Source organism: Barbatula barbatula (assembly GCF_947034865.1).
Source record: "Barbatula barbatula genome assembly, chromosome: 2".
Classification (NCBI taxonomy): Eukaryota; Metazoa; Chordata; class Actinopteri; order Cypriniformes; family Nemacheilidae; genus Barbatula; species Barbatula barbatula.
In genome coordinates this window covers 5,229,865-5,251,145 of record NC_136767.1, presented here as the reverse complement: position 1 = coordinate 5,251,145, position 21,281 = coordinate 5,229,865, and the positions used below count along the sequence as shown (strand labels likewise).

The 21,281-nt window shown below is 39.4% G+C and overlaps 1 protein-coding gene across 4 annotated transcripts; it reads right to left on the bottom strand.

Moving 5' to 3' along the window:
- Positions 1-4,493: 4,493 nt before the first annotated feature.
- On the bottom strand, positions 4,494-20,999 carry kcmf1 (potassium channel modulatory factor 1). 4 transcript variants are annotated; one of them, XR_013788228.1, is made up of 8 exons: positions 20,667-20,999; positions 8,996-9,163; positions 8,770-8,909; positions 8,380-8,481; positions 7,616-7,793; positions 6,963-7,248; positions 6,270-6,588; positions 4,494-5,977 (listed from the first exon to the last, which is right to left on the bottom strand). XR_013788228.1 is itself a non-coding variant. In XM_079486087.1 (8 exons), the coding sequence occupies exons 1-8, from the start codon at positions 20,680-20,682 to the stop codon at positions 5,895-5,897; spliced, it is 1,206 nt and encodes a 401-aa protein (XP_079342213.1). In that variant the 5' UTR covers positions 20,683-20,999; the 3' UTR covers positions 4,500-5,894. The 4 variants fall into 4 exon arrangements, 2 of the variants coding, with proteins under 2 accessions (XP_079342213.1, XP_079342214.1); XM_079486087.1 differs by having other exon boundaries at positions 4,500-5,977; positions 6,356-6,588; XR_013788229.1 differs by having other exon boundaries at positions 5,807-5,980; positions 20,667-20,933.
- Between the last annotated feature and the right edge of the window lie 282 nt (positions 21,000-21,281).

Here is a 21,281-nt window from a genome sequence, read left to right as displayed (position 1 = left end):
AGCCACTGATGTTCTCCATTATGTACCAGAGCCAGTCGAACAGGTGGAGTTTATTTGCTCTCGGATTACTCATTATTTGTTTACGTGTCGACTATGAAATAACTGCTAAATAATATGTGTATGTGAAGATCTATCAAATGATCAGTTTGTTCTCTGTGTATTGTGGGCCGTTTCAAAGCGATGGGCTTGGTGGGCACTGTGAAGTGAATGTTGTGAGAATGATGGGACTCAGATTGGCCCTGAGGTCACAACTTGAAGACCCTATGAAGGGACACTCTGGACCCAACCTGTGTGCGTCAACCAAACAAGTTAACAGAGGAGGACGATTAACAACATACAGGTTTAAACAGACTACAAACTGACTTTTCAACTACAACTGCAATTTTTTATTTGTTGTTATCGGTATTTTGCCAGCACTTACTATCAAGAGTTCTCTTACTAACTCCTAACCCTAAGTATCGAACTTAAGATCAGATTTAATGACCGATACCTAAAATCAGAATTAAGATTAACAGACTGTATAAGGAAGGGAGCCATATGTAGGGACACGAACATTTTAAGCTGCTTTTTCACTGTCAGGTCAAAGGCTAGCAAATGGTCAGATGTGGGCCAACTGCCCTGGACCAACATTTTGTTAAAGCCGTTGACCTCCATTCATATGCATGCAAATGCAGCAGACCCCAAACACAAGCGAAATAATTTGGATTTTAATTTATCTGCAAATTTGTATGACGTGCTGAGCTGTGACCATTAGAAAGTCGATACGTCACAGCGTATTGATGAATAAATAATACAGTTTGTTTAACTGTATCCTTTGACCGCAAAGCCAACCACAGACTCTAGTCCAGTTCCTCAACCTGGCTACAATCATTGTTGACTAACCCCAGGGCTACAATACTTGTACGACTTGTACTCCTCTGCGGGTTTAAACTTTTGTCTCAATTCAGTTTGACGGAGATCTCCGTGGTCCCCAGCAACACATTTTGCACTGACCGACTGATTCTTAGGGGTAAGAAGTCCTGGAGGTGTGTTGCTCTGAGAGTGTCTGTACTGTATATATGCAATTAGACTGTAAATATACATGAGCAGGATCAATCATTCTTTGTACACTGATGTCAAATTCTTTCCAAGCAGTCCATTGGCAGGACCTACTTTTAACAGCCGTCTTCAACCAACCTCACCGAACGTATGAGTCGTCAAACAGTGCGTCCAATCAAATCAAATGTCGTCAGTATAGTCACGCGAGTGACTTGTGACCCCTTAGAACTTTGCACTTTCTATATAGGTGTACTGCTCATATTTTTGAAGTTTTCACCCTACAATTGTAAGCACTGCAAAAAAGAAAAAAGGGAAAAATGCACTGAAAGATGCTCCAATCGAAGGGGAGTAAGCACTGATGATGCGGATGCTCACACCGAGTCTGTTACGCTAAATGATTTTAATCGTATCGTGCAGACTGACTTTGCATAGAGACTTTAATGAACAAACATGGCATTTTCTCGGTTTTTGCTATACAGATTTGTCTGTTCTAAATAGCCAGCCTGTACTTTATTATCCCTTCTGTACAGTTCCAATCGATGTCTATTTAAATAGTATGTTCTCTCTATATATTCTGTTTAAAACAGGCACCATGTTAAAATGTGTGACATTATAAAGGGAAGAAAAACATGTCTGATGGGTCGTCGGCAATATGCGAGTGTAAATATAGTTTATTTTACGTGACAATGTTTCTTTTTTCCTGTGGTTGTTTACAATGAAAATACATTTTTTTATAATCTGTAACTGATCAAGTAACCTTTTCCCTGTGTACTACGGTTAAATGTTCGCTTACTGCGCCCTTTTAAAATGGTCGAGGGTTGATTTACGTAAAGAAATGATTCAATTAAACACTGTCACCATATAGCCTACACGGGGAAAGAGCCAAGAGCATATTCATCCTCATTTTATTATTTTTTGAAAGCTCTTGTTTATAACATTCTATGTGAGTGAAGAACTGTGATGGAGAATCGAAATACTGTTGTATTAATTTAAGTTTACTAACTTTGTTTTATTTAGCTTGGTTTGGGCGAATTATAAAATGTTGACATTTCTTTTAGCATAGAACCAGAAGAATTTTGTGCATTGTAAAACTGACAGTGAAGCACATTTTTCTTCCCAAATTTTAAAGTCCATTACAAAATGTAAATTGCATTTCAGTTTCGGGAAGAAAATGTTGTGAACGAAAACAATGCCCGAGGCAAAAAATGGTCCTTACAACAGTTATTTTCTAAATGCTAAAGGGAAAAAATCCTTTGAATCATAAGGCAACTGGGATGTTCCCCTTTCTAAGTTGTTCAGCTGGATCGCCGGTTGAGTGTACATGCGTGATCTTGTGCGCGTGTGTGTGAATGTGTGCTCCAGGCAGACTTTATCTCACAAGGCTTTAGGTGTCAGTACTCTATGCTTGTGCATCCTGTGAGAAGCTTTTCTGCAATCAATGGAAATGTTCCTTGTACAACTGTGCATTTCATAAAAGTGGTATGTCTTACAACATTGTATGGAATTGTGTCACAATTTATATTCAGAAATTTAAAAGTGAGCCAAATCGTTTTAACACCTGAAAACAGGTTAATAAGATGTACACTCCCGTCAGATTAAGATTCCAGGATTCAACAAGAGAAGGGTTCCTCCTCATCACATGACCAACAGTATTTCTAGAATGACACTGGTAACTGAAAACTTTGATCCACAACAACAAACATTGGACTTTCTTTTCTTTCACAATTTCTAAAGTCTTTCATTTCTAAAAAGATCAATAGTCAAAACTTCCAAAACGAGAACCAGAGAAGCACATCCATCCATCTCTAAAGTAATCTGAACAACTCCAGCAGGTTAATAAACGACTTATGTGAAACCATAAGTGTGTGAGAAATATAGCTATTTAAGCCAAACTGTAACCAAAACAATTCAAATATGAATACAATCGTTCTGGTTGTCGGTCTTGTAACTTGCTGTCATATGATGTATCATCATGAGACATGCATAACCCAATGGGAAGTAATCAAGTTTCTATGTGTGCTAGCTTTAAGTTTTGCACCAACAAAAAAAGCTTAAAGTATCGAGCCCATTTACTTTTCCATGGTGTAGATGTTGATATATTCATATTGTTATATCTTTTTCAATTGTTAACTTTGTAATAATCTGATGCGGATGAAGGTACAGGTCACCCAAAACTATAAATGTCTTTGTTCTGATGAACACAGAGAAAGATATTTGGAAGAATGCTTATAATAGGAAAAATTATTTTACAATTTTCTTGTTCGGTTTTGTTTGAATGTAGGACAGCAAACCGTTCTGGGAAACTTTTGACTACCAGTGTATTTTTCCTACTATGGGAGTCACGGGGGGCAAAATCTGCCTGGTTATAAGCATTCTTCCAAATATCTTTCTCTGTGTTCATCAGAACAAATACATTTACACAGATTTGGAACAACTCGAAGGTGAGTATATGACAGAATTTTGGGGTGAAGTTTTGTGATCTCTCTACTAAAGAAGATATGAATTACTCATCTTCAAGTTGTTCCAAACCTTTATACATGTTTAAATGTTATTTAGAGAAATGTTAGCAACTGACATTTCTGGGGTGGTAAAAAAATGATACTCAAATGTACCCCAGAACTGTCAGTTTTCCTAAATTCTTCAAAATATCTTCTTTTGTTTAAAAGAACAGAAAATGTATACAAAAATCTCAGAAGCTAACATTCATCCAAATATCTTTACGTTCAACAGACCAAAGAAATGTATAAAGGTTTGGAACAACTTGAGGATGAGTAATTCATGACAAAATATCATTTATGGGTGGACTACGCCAGAATACATCTGGTGGTTTCATCGGCAGATATTTTAATAAAACAAAAACTGGTTATATACATCTTGAATGCCACGGGGGTGAGCAAATTAAACTATTTCTTTAATAACAATGCATCAAAACGTCCCATTACATCTGTCCACCTCTGTCCAACTTATTCCTATATTTTTAAGAGAGAAAAGATAGATTAAATGTAAGCTGTAGTTTACAAAGGGTTATTTTGGAAGACGGGGCTGCAGTAAGGCATGAAAGGTATCCCAAGAGTAATATTTAAGTCTAACAATAGCCAGTGAAGTGACAAGGACAGCTGTTCCAAAGCAAGACATGATTCAGCGGGACAAACTGATACTGGTGGCTTGCAGGTAAAATGATATATATTGATGATTGGAGGCTAAACTTTTGCATTTATGATGATATTACCTGTGATGGCTTGTGATGGTGACACTAAGAGGTTCTTATCAAAAAGCAATGCCATTTGGTGCCACTAGAGCGTTGAAATGACAACGCAAAAAAAGCTAACTTTTTGGGGGACTTTGTGTGTGTGGTACTTTGAGGTACAGATAGGGTGATACTTATAGGGATTCAACTGTTTGTGAATAGTATTCTTTCCAACGCAACAGAGAGTAAGAGGATGGGATCTGGTTTTCATTAAAAGCTGTGCGCCATTTTTATTGTAGTATTCTAAATTTACATTAAAAAAAGAAAGTCTGCCCATGTCCTAGATCCATTATGAAAGTTAACGCACAAATTCCATATACATCTCATTGTATTTTACACAGAGGATAAGAGTATAGGCATGGAGGTGGCATGATCAATCACAAGGCTTTAAAGAATCCAAAGAGATTGAAAACAAACCCTGAATAAATAGAAGGTGCTGTCTAGTAGCAGAGATGATGTTAGCATGTCTCTTTTGAGAAGTTGAACAAAAAGCCTTCAACGTGGCAAATCAGTTGCCCTCCTTCACGAATGAAGACAGAAGGGGTCCAAGCGTACTAATAGGAGTAATGTGAGGAGCAGAGCGAGATGAACATGGAGAGCTTGTGTGTCTGTACAGGTGCATAAGTTAGAGAGTACATCTGGTGGTTACACAGACACTAAGACATCAACGTCTAGTCAAAACGGTATAAACCAGGTTATCTTTTATGTAGACACAGTATATGTTCTTTGTTTCTCTTTTAGGCGACAAGGCATTCTTTAAAGTGTTATTCTGCCTTGGAGAATGAGGACAAACTGTTTGTTTATATGCATTCATTTTGGGGATTTGGAATAAATATTCATTTATCCGCCCTCATGTCGTTCGAAACATGCGCAACACAAACATAGATATTTTGAAAAAAGTTGCGGTTGTCACCATTATAAAACATATCTTCCTTTATACTCTGCAGAAGAAAGTCATACAGGTTTGGAAAGACGCGAGAGTGAATAAATGACAGAATATGAATTTTTGAGTGAAACGTCTGACAAAAGTGAACCAGTTAATTTATTTTCCAGCAAACAGTTATCTGCCAGGAAACAGTTTAAAAAACATAAGAACTTTGAACAGTTTTAGATTGTACATTGTTTCAAATTGCACAATTTGCAATGCATCATGGGATTAGTAGTTTCCTCAGTAAACAAAGTGCATTGAATCTGTTTGTGAGGAAATTTTTGACTTAATCAATTCGATTTAAGGCGTAATCTTTAGAGTTTGTCTCAGATTCTTTTCGAGAACACGAATGGGACAAATACTTCTGGGACGGGTGGTCACTATAGTGTAGTGTCACAGATGAGGGGCAGCTTGTTGCATGTTGTTTATCTTTCCATTCTGCTTACCATTATCATATTAAAAAAAACTTAAAACCCATTTTGGTCAAGTAACCCTTGGGGGGAAAGAAGTTAATGAAAGCTTTGGGATATTTTGCCTTTTTAATGACAAGGTCATTAAAAATCATGCACGCTGCAAATAACCTCATGCAGTAGTTATGGTAAACCATCCAAGCACTTTTTATTCATTAATATTCATAAATACACACAGCAGCTTCATAAGAGAAGGTCTCTTGTTTCCTCTTCAGTTTTTGAATGTGGAGTATTTATAAGGAGAGCCTTTTGCAAGACAGGAAGCTGAGGTCTGCCACAGATACCTACGCTCACCTGCTAAAGGAAAAAAATTAGTTATGTGGAATTGATTATCAACTTATATATATTTATTTATATATTTATATTTCTTGTTTTGTCTCTCGTTCTGTTTATCTCTCTCTTGTTTTCGCGCACTCTCTCACACGACCGTTCTGATGTGTTTTGATTTTTTCCCCACTCGCTCTTCTTTCATGGATTTATACAATGTAACAAAGGTGACAGACCTGAAATTACAATCACCAAAAAAAAGAAAAGAAAAAACAAAAAGGAAAAAAAACGAGAGAGAGCTGTGTTGTTTTTTGCCCACCGTCATTGGCAGTTACAGCACAGAGGACAATGTCTGCGTGATGGTGGTGGGATATCATCAAAGAGGAGGTGGTGGAGGCTCCTTGCCTGTGGAGCTCTCCTTCAAGTTGAGGCTCTCCAGAGCCACGTCTAAAGGCATGATGTCCACGCAGCCCATGGTGCCGAAGTCAGCAAAGTCTCGCCTTTCGTCCTCATCGGATGAGGAGCTCTCCTCTCGCATTAGCGTGGACAGCAGAAGCTCCTGCACGAACAGGCTGCGGTCTGCGCGCTCGCTCTCCAGCGCCTGCCGTTCTGCCTCTGACATTTTTGGCTCGTTCAACCTGGTGGAGTCGGAGGAGAAATAGGTTACTATTGGTCTACAACAAAAAGGCAAAGGTGGAAGACGTTCAAGAGTCAATTCAATCAAAATGTAAAGCTTTCACCTTTTTTGGGGGGGACTATTTTTGTGACAGTTTATAGTTCCAAACATGTTTTTATTTTAGTTAAAAATGTTCACCGGTTTTCCTTTTCTTTAACCATAATAAAATGGCCTCAGACTACTTTTATAATCTTTTCTAATATGTGGAAACACAATTCAACATTTTGTCATTAATCCGTCCCTTTTGTGTCCCCCTCAGATCTTAAATAAAATCAAAACTCATGTAAATGACAACCAACAACATTAACTGTAAATGAACCCTCTTCGTCATGATACCGTGTGAGAAGAAACTGGGAGCTGTGGGAGGCCAGCGGGTTGCTTTCAGTCATGGCTGTGTTTGTGGCGGTGCTGGGCGGCGGGATGCTAGCGCTGATGTTGCTGGGATTGCTGCGCTGACGCGTGGCGTTTCGAGCCGTCTCCAGCTGCTGACGTGCCGCCTGTGCCTGCTGACGCTCCAGCTGGAGCTGCATTTGCAGCTGCTGCAGCTGTGATGTCGAAGGGCCAGAGGAGTTCAGCTGCCCCCCTGCAGAGCGCCGCACACCTGACAGCTGAGATAGCAGCTCTGTTGATGTGGACACAGCGAAAAAGAAAGCGTGAGACAAAACCCAAGTTAACAAGTGCTTAAAGAAATAGTTTAAAAACAGAAAATGGTCCCCATTGACTTGACCATAGTAATGTTTTGTCCTACTATGGGGATTTTTTTTGTGGTGAATTTTCTTGCTAAACCATTATATCATCTCCAATAAGGCAATGAAAGTTTGAGAAGTGTCCATGTTACATTTAATAAGCTGAGATTTTGTGCTTTGGCACAAACAATTTACACCATTCAATATGATTTACAGTTGCAGTATAAACTGTTTTAATCGATTCTGCTTCTCACGGTGTTGTTTGACATCAAAAACAAGTACATGCCTCACAACATGACAAACCTGCTATGGGGTCCATGGCTTCCCTATTGCTTGGAGAGTAGGAGGAGCTTTGTGAAGAGGAGAGCCCGCCGGTAGAGCTGCTGGTAAAGTGCATGTTAGTCCTTCGTGCACGCGGACCACCCAGTCCCCGCCCGGGGTGGAACATCCGACGCACATGCCGCACGCCGCTGCTCTCATCGTGCACACACTGGTTAAGGAGCAACTGCATGAGAAAGTGTCATCACACATCCAACGCACATGACACCCATATCTCACGTGAACAAACAAATATAAAAATCATTCATTTCAACAGTGTGACGTTAGTTTATAACATCAAAGTGTTAACAGCATAATGAAATAACACGAATATATATTCATTTGTGAGCTAATCCGGCTTTAGCTTTTTATTGTATTTTTATATTTTCGGATGTCTAAATATCTTATATGTGTGTTTTATGTACATCAATTAAGCTTATATTTTGCATGTGTCATTTAATGGAGAACTAGTACGGATTTTAGACAGGAAGTGGCTGAAATGTTTCCCAAATTTCTCCTTGCATTCCACAGAAGAAAGTCAGACGTGCTTGGAACAGGCACAAACCTGAAGGAATTAACTTTTTCTGAGCAGAGACTACTCAACTTGAAACACGGCTTACCTTTAAAATGACTTGCACACACAAGCAGATTTATGTAAATATTCTTAAGCAATGTATCAAAAAAGATTTAAGATCTCTAAACTCTCCCTGCTTGCGTTGCATGACTTTATCGTTCAGATAAAAGGATATTAAATCTCTAGGTGCTCTGTGTTCAAGTGTGAGATGAGCCGCAAAGTCATCCGTCACATGATTGGGGTCTCCACCGGGCAAAGCTGCACAGATCGGGCAGATCTGCAATAGAAGAACAAGGAGAATCGGCACGTTACAAACAACTAATTCTTCACGTTGTACATTATTTATTCGGTTGCATGCTTTCTATACAAGTTCTCATCTTATCAGATTTTCTTCTGCAACACAACCTTGGGTTTGAGAATGGCCTCAGACATTTTTTTTCTCTCTTATTATTTTTTATAATTATAGTATAGCCCTATAATGAATAAAGCAAAACGTTGACTGACATCTACGCAACACAAGTTTAACATTTAAATGCATTTCAGTGCACACGCAATGCATACTCACCACCTCTGTAGAGGTCTCTGCGTGCTCTGAGGTGACGTGCTCCTGTAGAGATGTTTCCGTGTAGCCCATTTTACCACAGTAAGGACAAGTAAACGACTGAGGCTGCTCTACTGAGAAAGCCTCTCCCCCATAATACAAATCTGCGAGAGAAAAAAAACATTTGCCAAAACATTAGCACCACCACGATGAGAATAAAGTGATGTCAACTTGATGTCCCTCCACTTACCAAAGTCTACCCTGGTTAGTATGCACTGCATCGGGTGCTCCGTGGTGTGTCTAGTTGTTGTGGCTCCACTTTCGTAGCAAGACGCGCAAAGGTCGTAGTCGTAGCAAATTAAACACTTGTATCGGCGCCCTCTGAAGTTCCCTTTTAAACACGCATCACAGCTCACACCTGCAACACAACATGGAGGCAATTTAACTCTCAGGTGCAGGCGCTCTAAAGACTTGTCTCCTCCGTCATGGGCCGGATTTGCCTGGTTGACAAAAAGGGTTGGGCATTGTTTCAAATGTATCGATTCCAAATTGGTGAAAAAGCAATAAGTCAAGTTTGCCTTTTCCACCTTGTACCATGCAGGTATTAAGATGTTGGACAATCTGTCTGTAGAAGGGGGTTGCGCACCCTTGGTTATTTGCTCTGAAAATAAACAAACATGACTAGGCAAGCTCAAAATGATTTTTAAATAATATTCCCTAGCCCTAATGTAGCACCTACTTAAATGATGGCGACTCAACAACAGAAGATGGATGCAGCTATTTCACTACAAATGTTGTGATCGATCTGTCACACTCCTGAGTTTTGTCCTGACTGAACCTTTCTTTTGAAGCTAGGGAGAAGGGGGTGTCACGTGTAGCATCAACGTTTCAGTGTTGTCCCCGGACTAGTGTCATCGGCGGCAAATGAAGAGCACTCGAAGTCGGCAGTGTGGGCACTCGGGATGCTCAACGCATCAAACAGGGTGCAGTCTTGTAATTCGATATGATAAACCAATCGCAGATGCTTTGCCATATCGCTGGATACACCCGTCTTGCAAAATGATAGTTTGTCACAATAATTACACTTAGCTTTGTCTTTTTGTGATTTAGCAAAATGCAGCCACACTTTAGAGTGCCTTCCAAGTGGATGGTCTTCACAGATGGGTTTGTCAGGTCAGGTGACTCAGGTCTTGACAGATGACGTGAAAATGATGTGACCATGCAGTCAGGAATCGGTAAGTGGAATCAATATTGAAATTTCATAAAAAGGATCAAATTCCAGAATTGGAATCGAATTTCGATTCTCATCCCGAATTACAATAAAGGGAAAACCAACACTTCACGTGACTGGCAGCAGGTACCGAGGCAAGGCAAGTATTCAAAGCAGCTCCGCCTTGTTATGCTTGACAACGTGCATGTTGCCTTGTGTAAAACAAAGGAGTTCATGAGAACAGAGCATTGGGGCTTTAGACGTTCAAGAATTCTTTTGACATTTGGTTAATGGATTACAAGAGGATCACATTTACACTGTCAATACAAATTGTTATGGACAAGACATGTTTCAAGCCTCTAGAGGCGCTTTTCCACTGCATAATACTGCATGGTATGGCACATCTCACTTTTGGGAGGATTTCCACTGTTTTTGGTAAGACGGTACACCATGTTAGTGACATTGTAAACTCTAATGTAAACAACCTCACCTGGAGAAGAATGGGGGAAGGCAGAGCGCTGCAGACCTATGGTAAAATATGAGTTATGTCACGGCAATTCTCATATCTATGCCTTTCTAAATACAACTAAAGCGCCTGGATTATATTGCCATTTGCATTCCTGACAGTTGGACAGTTAGCTTGCTCCGCTAGTTATGCTAATGTTAGCATCTCGTAATTTAATTCAGTAATCCGCTAATCGTAGTTATGAAGTTAATAATGGGGTGGTGGCAGAATAATTATTTTAATTTGAAGATGAAACGCAACACAATTGTATCTTTTTAAATGTCTATTAAACCACTGCTTGCTATAAAAAAAACATGAATTAGCACTATTGTTGTACTGACACTCACATTTTATTAAATCCTAGTTGATGACATTTCTTTGTGAGACCCATTCACACGTGAAGCTGAGAAAGAGTTTTCACTAAAAGAGGAGCTCTAACTATTGCGAAGAATGGCACTGTAGATGCATCCAGGTTGTTTAGTTTCACTTTCATTTTATTTTATTTTATTTGTTAGGTATTTGTTGATCGTCATAATACATTAAAACACCACAACATTTAGTTTGGCTAAAAGTCTTTATTTAAACATTCGTTAGATCTTATGCTTGCGTGCACATTGCACAAATTGTTTAACATGATTTCTTGCCTATAGGATGCACGAATGTAGCGTCCTGTGCGCACTGCTGCCTGTTAACATCCAGCATAAGATGTGAGTTTGTATTACGTTATTTTAAATACGTTGATGAGCGTATGACAAGGTAGATTATTTAATTTGATTTCTTTTATCCGCATTTTTCAGTTCTCTTGCTGTAGTGGAGTCATAGACAGATACAGTATATGTTTCTGTGAGAAGAGAAGGTTCACACAGTTCAGAAGAAAGAGATTGACAGCGTGATGCGATCGTTTCCACCCAACAATAGGCTGTATACAGTTTAGGTATGACAATGTTAATATATAGTTTAATGATTTCTTTACTACAACCTTTTGAAGTCGAATGTCACCGTTATATTTTATATTTACAATAATACTGTATATTTAAGGAGCCTGTTTGATTTGGGGTACGTTTTACAATTTGATTAATGTTTGTGTTTCTGAGGCTCTACTATCTGCACTACATGCAGCTACTATCACTTGTGGCAAAAACAGCCGTGTTTGTAGTTATCGCAACAAATACCGGAAAATATCAAGTTTTAGGGCCATATCGCCCATCCCTAGCACACAGCATTGTTTTGGATGTCCAGTAAGTTACGTTTTAAAATATAAATCATAAAAGCTGTCCAATCACGTTGCAACTTTACACGTAAGCTGTTAGGTCGATATCTTTAGGTTCACTGCTAAAATGCCAGTCTGAACGCTAAGAGGACCAGGGTTGGACCAAAAGAACCGAACTAGAAATATGAACGCACCCTTTGAGCTCAAGACTCAAGTCTTCTCTGTTAAGGTCACTGTTACAAAATTTCCACATTTCTAAAGTATTTATTTTCTTTATTGAATAAATTAATTGTAATAATAGTTATATTGTCAATGCCTTAAAACAGACCATTAATCATTTCGCAATTATTTAATAGAAAGTTAATCGTCAGCCAAATTGCGTGACAGCCCTACTTAACATCCCAAATAACTTTCTACAGACGTCCAACTTCACAAATACAGTGCATCCGGAAATGATTTACAGCGCTTCACTTTTTCCACATTTTGTCATGTTACAGCCTTATTCCAAAATGGATTCAATTAATTATTTTCCCCAAAATTCTACAAACAATACCGCATAATGACAACCTGAAAGAAGTTTGTTTTAAATGTTTGAAAATGTATTAAAAATTTTAAACAAAAAAACAAGCAGCCTTGGCTCAATACTTTGTTGAAGCACCTTTGACACCAATTACAGCCTCAAGTCTTTTTGAGTATGATGCTACAAGTTTGTCTCCCCTTTATTTGGGGAGTTTCTCCCATTCGTCTTTGCAAAATCTTTAAAGCTCCATCAGGTTGGATGGGGAGTGTCGGTGCACAGCCATTTTTAGATCTCTCCAGAGATGTTCAATCGGGTTCAAGTCTGGGCTCTGGCTGAGCCATTCAAGGGCATTCACAGAGTTGTCCTGTAGCCACTGCTTTATCATCTTGGCTGTGTGCTTAGGGTCATTGGAAGATGAACCTTCTCCCCAGTGTGAGGTCCAGAGCGCTTGGAGCAGGTCTTCATCGAGGATGTCTCTGTACATTGCTGCTTTCATCTTTCCCTCGATCCTGACTCCCAGTTCCTGGCGCTGAAAAACATCCCCACAGCATGATGCTGCCACCACCATGCTTGGCCAGAAAAGAGTTCACAAAGAGTTTAATCTTTGTTTCATTAGACCAAAGAATTTAGTTTCTCATGGTCTGAGAGTCCTTCAGGTGCCTTTTGGCAAACTCCAGGCGGCCTGTCATTTGCCTTTTACTGAGGAGTGGCTTCCCTCTGGCCACTCTGCCAAACAGGCCTGATTGGTGGAATGCTGCAGAGATTGTTGTTCTTCTGGAAGGTTCTCCTCTCTCCACAGAGACATGCTGGAGCTCTGTCAGAGTGGCCATCAGGTTCTTGGTCACCTCCCTTACTAAGGACCTTCACCCGAATGCTCATGTTGGCAGGGCGGCCAGCACTAGGAAGAGTCCTGATGGATCTAAACTTCTTCCTTTTACGGATGATGGAGGCCACTGTGCTCATTGGGACTTTCAATACTGCAGACGTTTTTCAGTACCCTTCCCCAGATCTCTGCCTCCATAACATCCTGTCTCTGAGGTCTACAGAGAATTCCTTTTTACGTCATGACTTGGTTTGTGCTCTGACATGCACTGTTAACTGTGGGACCTTATATAGACAGGTGTGTGCCTGTCCAAATCATGTCCAATCAACTGAATTTACCACCGGTGGACTCCAATCAAGTTGTTGAAACATCTCAAGGAAGATTATTGGAAACAGGATGCACCTGAGCTCAAATTTGAGTGTGATGGCAAAGGCTAAGAAATATTTATGTACATGTGCTTTTTTCGGTTTTTATTTTTAATACATTTCCAAAGATTTCAAACAAACTTCTTTCACATTGTCATTATGGGGTATTGTTTGTAAAATTTTGAGGAAAATAATTAATTGAACCCATTTTGGAATAAAGCTGTAACATGACAAAATGTGGAAAAAGTGAAGCGCTGTGAATACTTTCCTGGATGCACTGTATATCAAAACACGCTTTATTTACACTCAGCTTCTTGTGCACGCACACAATCCTCATCGAGGGAGAGACGCTGAAATGACAGTCTGAGAAATGTACTTATATGGTTTGTGTCAGGAGATTTTTTGTAATAAAAAATTACTTAGACCTACAACCACAATTGTGGCTACCAGGGCATTGCTATACTGTTGTTATGGTTCTCTAAGTGGTTAGCATGTTGCTGTGTGGTTGCTAGGGTATTTCAGGTACTAATCCAAAGCACTTTTCACACAGAGACCCTGGAAAATACACAGAAAATGTGTCAAGCAATTTGTCCCGGGATCGTTAGATTTTGTGGAATCTGTGCATGCGTTCACACACATCTCGTGAAGATCCCGTAAAGACACGTGACGTAATATACTGCAATGTAACATGCATTTTTTGGTAGTAAAAATAGGGTTGATCATGGCAAAAGATATTTTCTTGCTGTGTTTTTAGGTGGCTAAATAGTGCAATTAGGAATTATTACTGCCTTCCTTTATTTATTGCCAAACAGGCCTAAATAATCTCTGACCCGCCGTGCGAATCAAGTGTGAATCAACTCCCGCCTGGCTCCACATTTCAAACTAATGTAAATATAACACAATAGAAAATGTTATGGATTTAAGGGTTATAATGGGAGTTTTATTTGTTTTAATGGAGACTATAATAGTGTACACTTATATTTGGATTCTATTGATTTGATGTAATCTAGCAGTTTGGAACCAATAGAGCAACAGTAATTTCTATTAGAATAATGCCCAAAACACACTAGAAAAAGGAATTTTGTAATGGTTTTAATGGCAACAATTATCCTTTGTGTTATGGTTTTTATTGTTTTCTTTCAGGAGGGCAACTATACCCATACTGTGCTGCACACTATTGACAATATTGAGCTGTGGCTTGACTTTAAAAAATTATATAAAATAATATCGCAAATCAAATAACAATGTCTATATATATTTTCCCCAAATCACACAGCACAAAATCAAATCCAAGAAGTTGTCTACGCCGCAGCAGCCACGTTTCCCTGGAGAATCAAAACAGCACCATGGCTGCAGGTGAGCTACAAGCCCTTAGTAATTTACTTCCTCTTACAAAGATTGAGTCTCAAACCAACCTCAGAGCAAAATGTCGACCCGTAATGATTCTGCTGCCTTGAGTCTGTGTTAAACATGGGAATCGACTAACAGATCCTAACTAGTTTCTTATATACTGAAGCTTGAACACACTAAACAGTGAACATGGATCTTAACTGGGCTACTATTCCTGCCTTCCATTACCACAAATCCAAACTTTGCTATATGCTAAATTGAAGTGACTCATCTCTTTAGACAACCGTAAATAAAACAAATTCTGCCCAAAATTTGATTATTATGATAAACAAATTAAACTCCGTAGACATGTGCCGATTTTCGGTAATTCAATAAATCACGATAATGAATATACACAATATTGTTATCGTGGGCACTTCAAAATACCGTAAAAAATAATAGATCCGAATTTTTATTTTTAGAACGTGCATTACAGCTTATTTTCCATCAACCGCTTGAGCAAACACTGCGTATATGCTGCGCAGAACACGTGAGCGCACCCGGATGTAAACAGTGTTCACGTCACACGTAGAATCACACTGCACGCAGTGCGCGCCACGGCCACTGACGCCGCAGTCAAATTCTCACATGAAGAAGAAGCATGGCGGAAGGAGGAACGCTGCCGACAATTTATCCCCCTTCTAAAAGGGTAAAGTCAGAGGTTTGGAAATATTTTGGGTTCCAAAAAAATGCAGAGGGATTGCTGATCGAAGACAGTTTCCCTTTGTGTAAGACATGTGGACGGAAAGTGGCTGCAAAACAAGGGAACACGTCTAACATGTTCGCTCATATTCGTGACAAACTTTTATATTTTATATTGTTTTATTTATATTTATTTGTATTTAAATGTTTGAGTTACTTTTAGTTCATTAAAAAGCTATTCAAGTTACTAAAAGGACAAAACTGAAGTTTTTCTTTTTTTAACCTGTTTCTCTTGTAAAATTACAATATCGTGATAATACCGTATACCGTGATAAATGCTCTCTCAATTAATCGCAGCATGAAAAAGTGATACCGGCACATGCCTACGTCCACAGTAAAATGGCTATAAATAGTGAAGAGACATGACATCTATTCATTTTAAATGAAAGGCATAGTTCACTCGTATTAAAAATCATCATCTTTTATTCATTTTATTCCTTATGTCATTCAAAAAATGTATATGACTTTCTTCGGAACACAAAATAAGATACTTTAAGAAATTATTCAACGGTTTTGTGTCTATACAGTAGGACAATTTTATACATGTACAGAATAATTTTAATAGTGTAAGACACGTGCGATACAGTTTTGAACATGCAGTAGACAGAGCAGCCTGTTTGTGTGAAGTGCGTTTGTCCTTGTGCTTATTCTAATATGAGGTTAAGTATTGACGCACCGCTATTTATTTTGTTTATATTTTTGTTTTTAATATAAGTGTCTTTGCGACGACCTGCCAAAATAAAAGGGGGCTTTATTTGAACCAGATTTGAACCAAAACAAAACATTTATTTACAGTAGTAAATGTATAAACTGTAGTAAACACTACACTTTGTTTAACCTTACTATAGTAAATATTACTGTAGTACCCAAGAATTTCACTATAATGAAATATTTATTATATTATAAATACTGTAGTTTACAATAGTTATGTACAAATGAATTTACTATTGTATAGCAAAACGTTGAAAATACAGAACTCAGAACAATTAACAAGGAAAAAACTAACATTTCATGGCCCTAATTCATTCAGCTGTGCCTAACATGAATGTCCTTAGTCATTTATCTGTCTATTTATGTAATGAACTGCACTTTTTATACTTGGGCTACGTGCAAAAAAATTAATTTGTAAAGCCCTGCAAAGGGGCCAATTTTGGTTGGTTACCAACATTCTTCAAAATATCTTCTTCCGGGTTCTGCAGAAGAAAGTCTTACAGGTTTGGCACCAGGCGAATTAATGAATGAATTTTTATTATTAGGTGAACTGTCCCTTTAATACAGCAATCCGCTACATTGACTTAAACTGTAAACAGAACATACAAACAGAAACCATGGTTTGAGGAATATCTGTAACTGTTAATTATTTGTATTTAAGGAACATTTTGCTGTTGACAAAACACATACATGCGTATGTTACCCTTGGAAAAAGTTCACACACAAGAGTCCATTTCTGTTCCAAGTTCTCAAAGGCGATCACAAAAGGATGACACATTTCTTTGTCAAAAGAGAGAGTGGATATAAAGGAGAACTGGAAATGTCTTCGCAACGTAACTGACATGTCTTAATAACCCAAGGGGACACCAGCCAGGGCAAACTAGTTTCAGTATCGACTTGTCTAATCGTATCTCAAGCATCAACTATTTCATATAACCAGGGCTTTAGGTTAACTTTTGTTTTGCTAAAGAGGTTAAAAGTTTTGTAGCACAAAACAAATACTAATTGTATTTTCACGGGTTGCCACTAAGACGCTTCGATGTGTGTTTGAGGCAGCTTCACTTTAAACAGTCTGGCTGTGTCTGAATTCGCCCCATCTCCCATATAGTGCACTATTTCAATTGTCTGCCATTTTGTAGTGTTGTCCAAATTCTGAGTGAACATCTCATTTCCTACATTTGTTCAGTACTTTTTACTCACAATGCATTCTGATTTTGAGTGTTCATCCGATGTGACCACTCATATTTCCTATGATACAACACAAATCAACCGTCTGATTAGAATCAACCGTTAACGGCCAAAAATGTACGCTTATACTAGGGCTGCAACTAACGCTCATTTTTTCTACTAATCCGATAAAAAGTTTAATTGGATCTTTGGCTTACAATAACTCAATCAGAGATGAGAAAAGTTCACTGAACTCATTTGACTTCTCCCATAATGTTGTGGATGTCTCGCTAGTTAACGCGACGAGGTTAGGTTGATTTAGGTGTCATATTAGAAGTAGCCAATAATCTCTCCCAATCGTGGGAGGGAGGGGGTGATTGGCCAAGGAAATGTCTTTTTCTGTGGCATGAAAAGTGAGATATACAATCTTTAATTTTGTCCTTTAAAACACCTCTCCACTTTGAACTTTAAAGTGGCTTGAACAGACGCATGCAAAACACGTCTGACTTCAAAACTGCGCACCTTGCGCTGCACGGAGAGACACATTTGACTTTAAAACTGCGCACCTCACGCTGCACTGAGGGATGCATGCATAGACACGTTTGACTTTAAAACTGGACTTTTGCTCCACGGAGAGACGCATGCACGGGGAGAAACGTCTGGCTTTAAAACCGCACAACTTGTGCTCCATGGAGAGATGCCTGCATGGAGATAAACGTCTGGCTTGAGATATAGACAAATCCACGAGTATCACGATGTAACATGTTAAACTGTGCAACTCTTTCACTCATAGACATGCAGAGCATGCAGAGGACATTAAACAGTAGAGTTCTGCTTACGTGATTCCTTACGATGTTTTCCCACATCACGCAGATCATAGGGCTCCAGATAAATGGACTTAATACAGCCAGGAAAGCGAGTTTTAATCGCAAAAACTAAATATAAACCAAAATAAATAGTGGTACACCATTTGTTAACCTCACTCGCGATAAAGCACAACGACAAATGCACTTCACACAAACAGGCGGTTTTGCCCAATGCTCGTTCAAATATGTTTCGCCCGCGTGCTACACAATTAAAATGATTCTTAGCACAGACCGATTTTTTCATAACGTGCACTGCATATAAGTTACCTCATATCAGTTCTGCTACGCATTAATCATTCTATTACAAATTCAAGATCATCTACTTACACGTCAGAAGGAATCTGCTATTTAGCTCGAATCACTGCATTTACCCGGAGCTGAACTACTTGCAAGCTACATTTTCATACAACCAAATGTCACATAAATTGTCACTTGGATCCTTCCATTTCCAGCCAATCTTAAGCACCATGTGCTGCCGTGCTGAGAAGCCAGGGAAAAGACACATGTTCAATTCAATTTTATTTATATAGCGCTTTTCACAATGTGCATTGTTCCAAGGCAGCTTTACAGGGGAAATTAAAAACACCTAGTAAATAATATCTAATGTCAGCAGTCTCTCGGTGGTTTATTTAGCATATTTTGCATTAAGTGAGTGCTTGGCTGAAAAGATGCGTCTTTAATCTAGATTTAAATTGGGCGAGTGTGTCTGATCCTGGAATAATATCAGGAAGGCTATTCCAGAGTTTAGGTGCTACGTATGAGAAAGCTCGGCCCCCTTTGGTGGATTTAGTTATTCCAGGTGTTATCAAAAGTCCTGAGTTTAGAGATCTTGGAGAGCGTGATGGGTTGTAGTATGATAAAAGCTCTGTTATGTGGGTAGGGACTAAACCCTTCAAGGCTTTATTAGTGATTAAAATCATTTTGAAGTCAACACGATACTTAATGTGTAGCCAGTGAAGGGTTGATAACATTGGGGTTATGTGATGGTATTTTCTGGACCTGGTTAGAACTCTGGCAGCTGCGTTCTGAACTAACTGTAGTTTGTTTATTGATGATGCAGGACAACCACTAAGTAGCGCATTACAGTAGTCAAGTCTTGTGCAAGCAGTCTTCATTCAAAAGCAGGTGACATATCGCAGTCAGAAGCTGTTCTGAAACAAAGTGAGCTGCCAAACTAGGCAGGATCGTTGGGCATCAAAGGCACATAGGATAAACAATCCAACTCGATATACAAGGTATTGCCAAATGCAAAAAAAGAAAAGGAACCTGCGTCAAAACATGCATGCGAAGACCAACTAGATGTTACCACGGTTTTTAGACATTTACAATGGTAACACAGGATTTGGAGTCATGGCACTGTACAATCATCATGGTATATTTTTTAAGCAGTATCACAAAAATATTAAAATGCGATTACATTGCCAAGTGACTCCATGGTTCACTGTCACTTGGGGTAAAAGTAGAAAGTGAAAGAGAAACTCAAAAGCATTACAAACTTTTGTCTTATACATCTACTTAATGTATAAGCGAGTAATAACATATCAAGTAGTACAATATAATTCACCCAGTATCGTGGTTTTATCGTGTGTTTGTGTGTGTGTGTCAAACAAAAAGACATGGTATAGCAGCCGTACTTAAAACACAACATTATCGTGCTTAGACATGACAGACCAGAGCTAAATTCTTAATATAACCCCTCGTTTATTTTCTAAGCACTTAAATCACCTTAAGCGACTTTTAACAGGCCAAATATGTGTCAAGCCACATGACCAAGACAGCAGAAGCATTACGTGAATGTGCTGAACCTCTTCCTCGTGTGTTATCTAAAGATACAGATTAGACCAAAAAAGACGAAATTTCCATACAAAGTTATATTAAATACCTAAGTGTTACCCAAAATAATATGGGGAATATTCGTTAGCAATCCCGGCTAGGGCTTCACTGACACCCGCTAATGCTAAATCCAGACGTGCAAGTCATTCACTTGTGTTGGCCCTGAAACATGACATGACTCGCGCACACACACTAACATGAGCGGTCAGACTCATCTCTACAACCGCGTTCTGACCTCTGACCGTCATTCTGACAGGTTGGGGCTACTTTAGCGAGAAAAGCCGATAAAATACTTGTCTTTAGGCAGGCCCAATCGAAGCCCTGACCTCTCCACAGGCTACCTGCGGGAACACACTCGCACTCAGTGCCGCGGCCGAGCGAGCCGCAGCAGGCCCGGCCTGGTGCACAGGCCCAGCTCAATATCGCGCCGAGCGGCTCCCCGAAAACGCCCTGCGTGCCATGGATGGCGTTTAAGTTCGCTTAAAACGGGCGTATTCGCGGCGGCCGACGTGACGAGTCTCTCCCAGCGCATTTGAATTGAAAACATGGCAACCGGAGGGTGAGCGCTGGCCTAAAATTCAAGCCAACGATGTAGCGATAGGCGGTTTTTTCGCACTTACCTTCATGTCGGGACATCCTACAGACAATGACACAGCCCCCTCCTCGGGCTCCCTAACGCCTGTGAGTCGGAAAGATGCCGCTAAAAACGAAATAAAAGTGGGACGCGGTCTCTCTTTCCTATTTTCTCTCTTGAAGATGGATCCGGGGCTTACAGTTCTCTCCGCTTCCCCCTCCCCGTCTGTCATCGAGCGTGTGTGTGCTGAGCGAGCGTGGCCGCGGTCTGCCGCTAGTGGGCGCGCGGACTCATGTGGTTCTTCTTCTGTGGTGATTGAAGGGCGGTAAATCCGCGGCGCTGTTCGGTGTTCCTGTGGCTTCCTGATAGTGTTTACATCGCCACCTACTGTACTTGAGAATGCTTTATACACAGTAGTATGGAAATGTTTACGATGAAAACCTTTTGAACACTTATTGGAGCACAACAAAAATGTCACAGCGATGGCATTTTGTTTTGTCTTTTACAGTCTACTGTATTCAGCCTTCGAACTCAATGCCATTCAAGCACAATGCTGAACTGATATACCGGAACACTGTTTGTATATTAAAATAATGCGCAGTTTCTGTTTGTCAAAAGTACTTGAACATGTATGTACATGTAGAATATATTTAGGTTATTG

What these genes read in the sequence shown, in the direction of transcription:
- kcmf1 (XM_079486087.1), bottom strand. An exon ending in CAGAGACCTCTACAGAGGTG is followed by an intron (nt 8,482 to 8,769) that starts GTGAGTATGCAT and finishes CTTCTATTGCAG; the next exon opens with ATCTGCCCGATCTGTGCAGC. An exon ending in CTTGAAGGAGAGCTCCACAG is followed by an intron (nt 5,978 to 6,355) that starts GCAAGGAGCCTC and finishes TTCCTTTAGCAG; the next exon opens with GTGAGCGTAGGTATCTGTGG.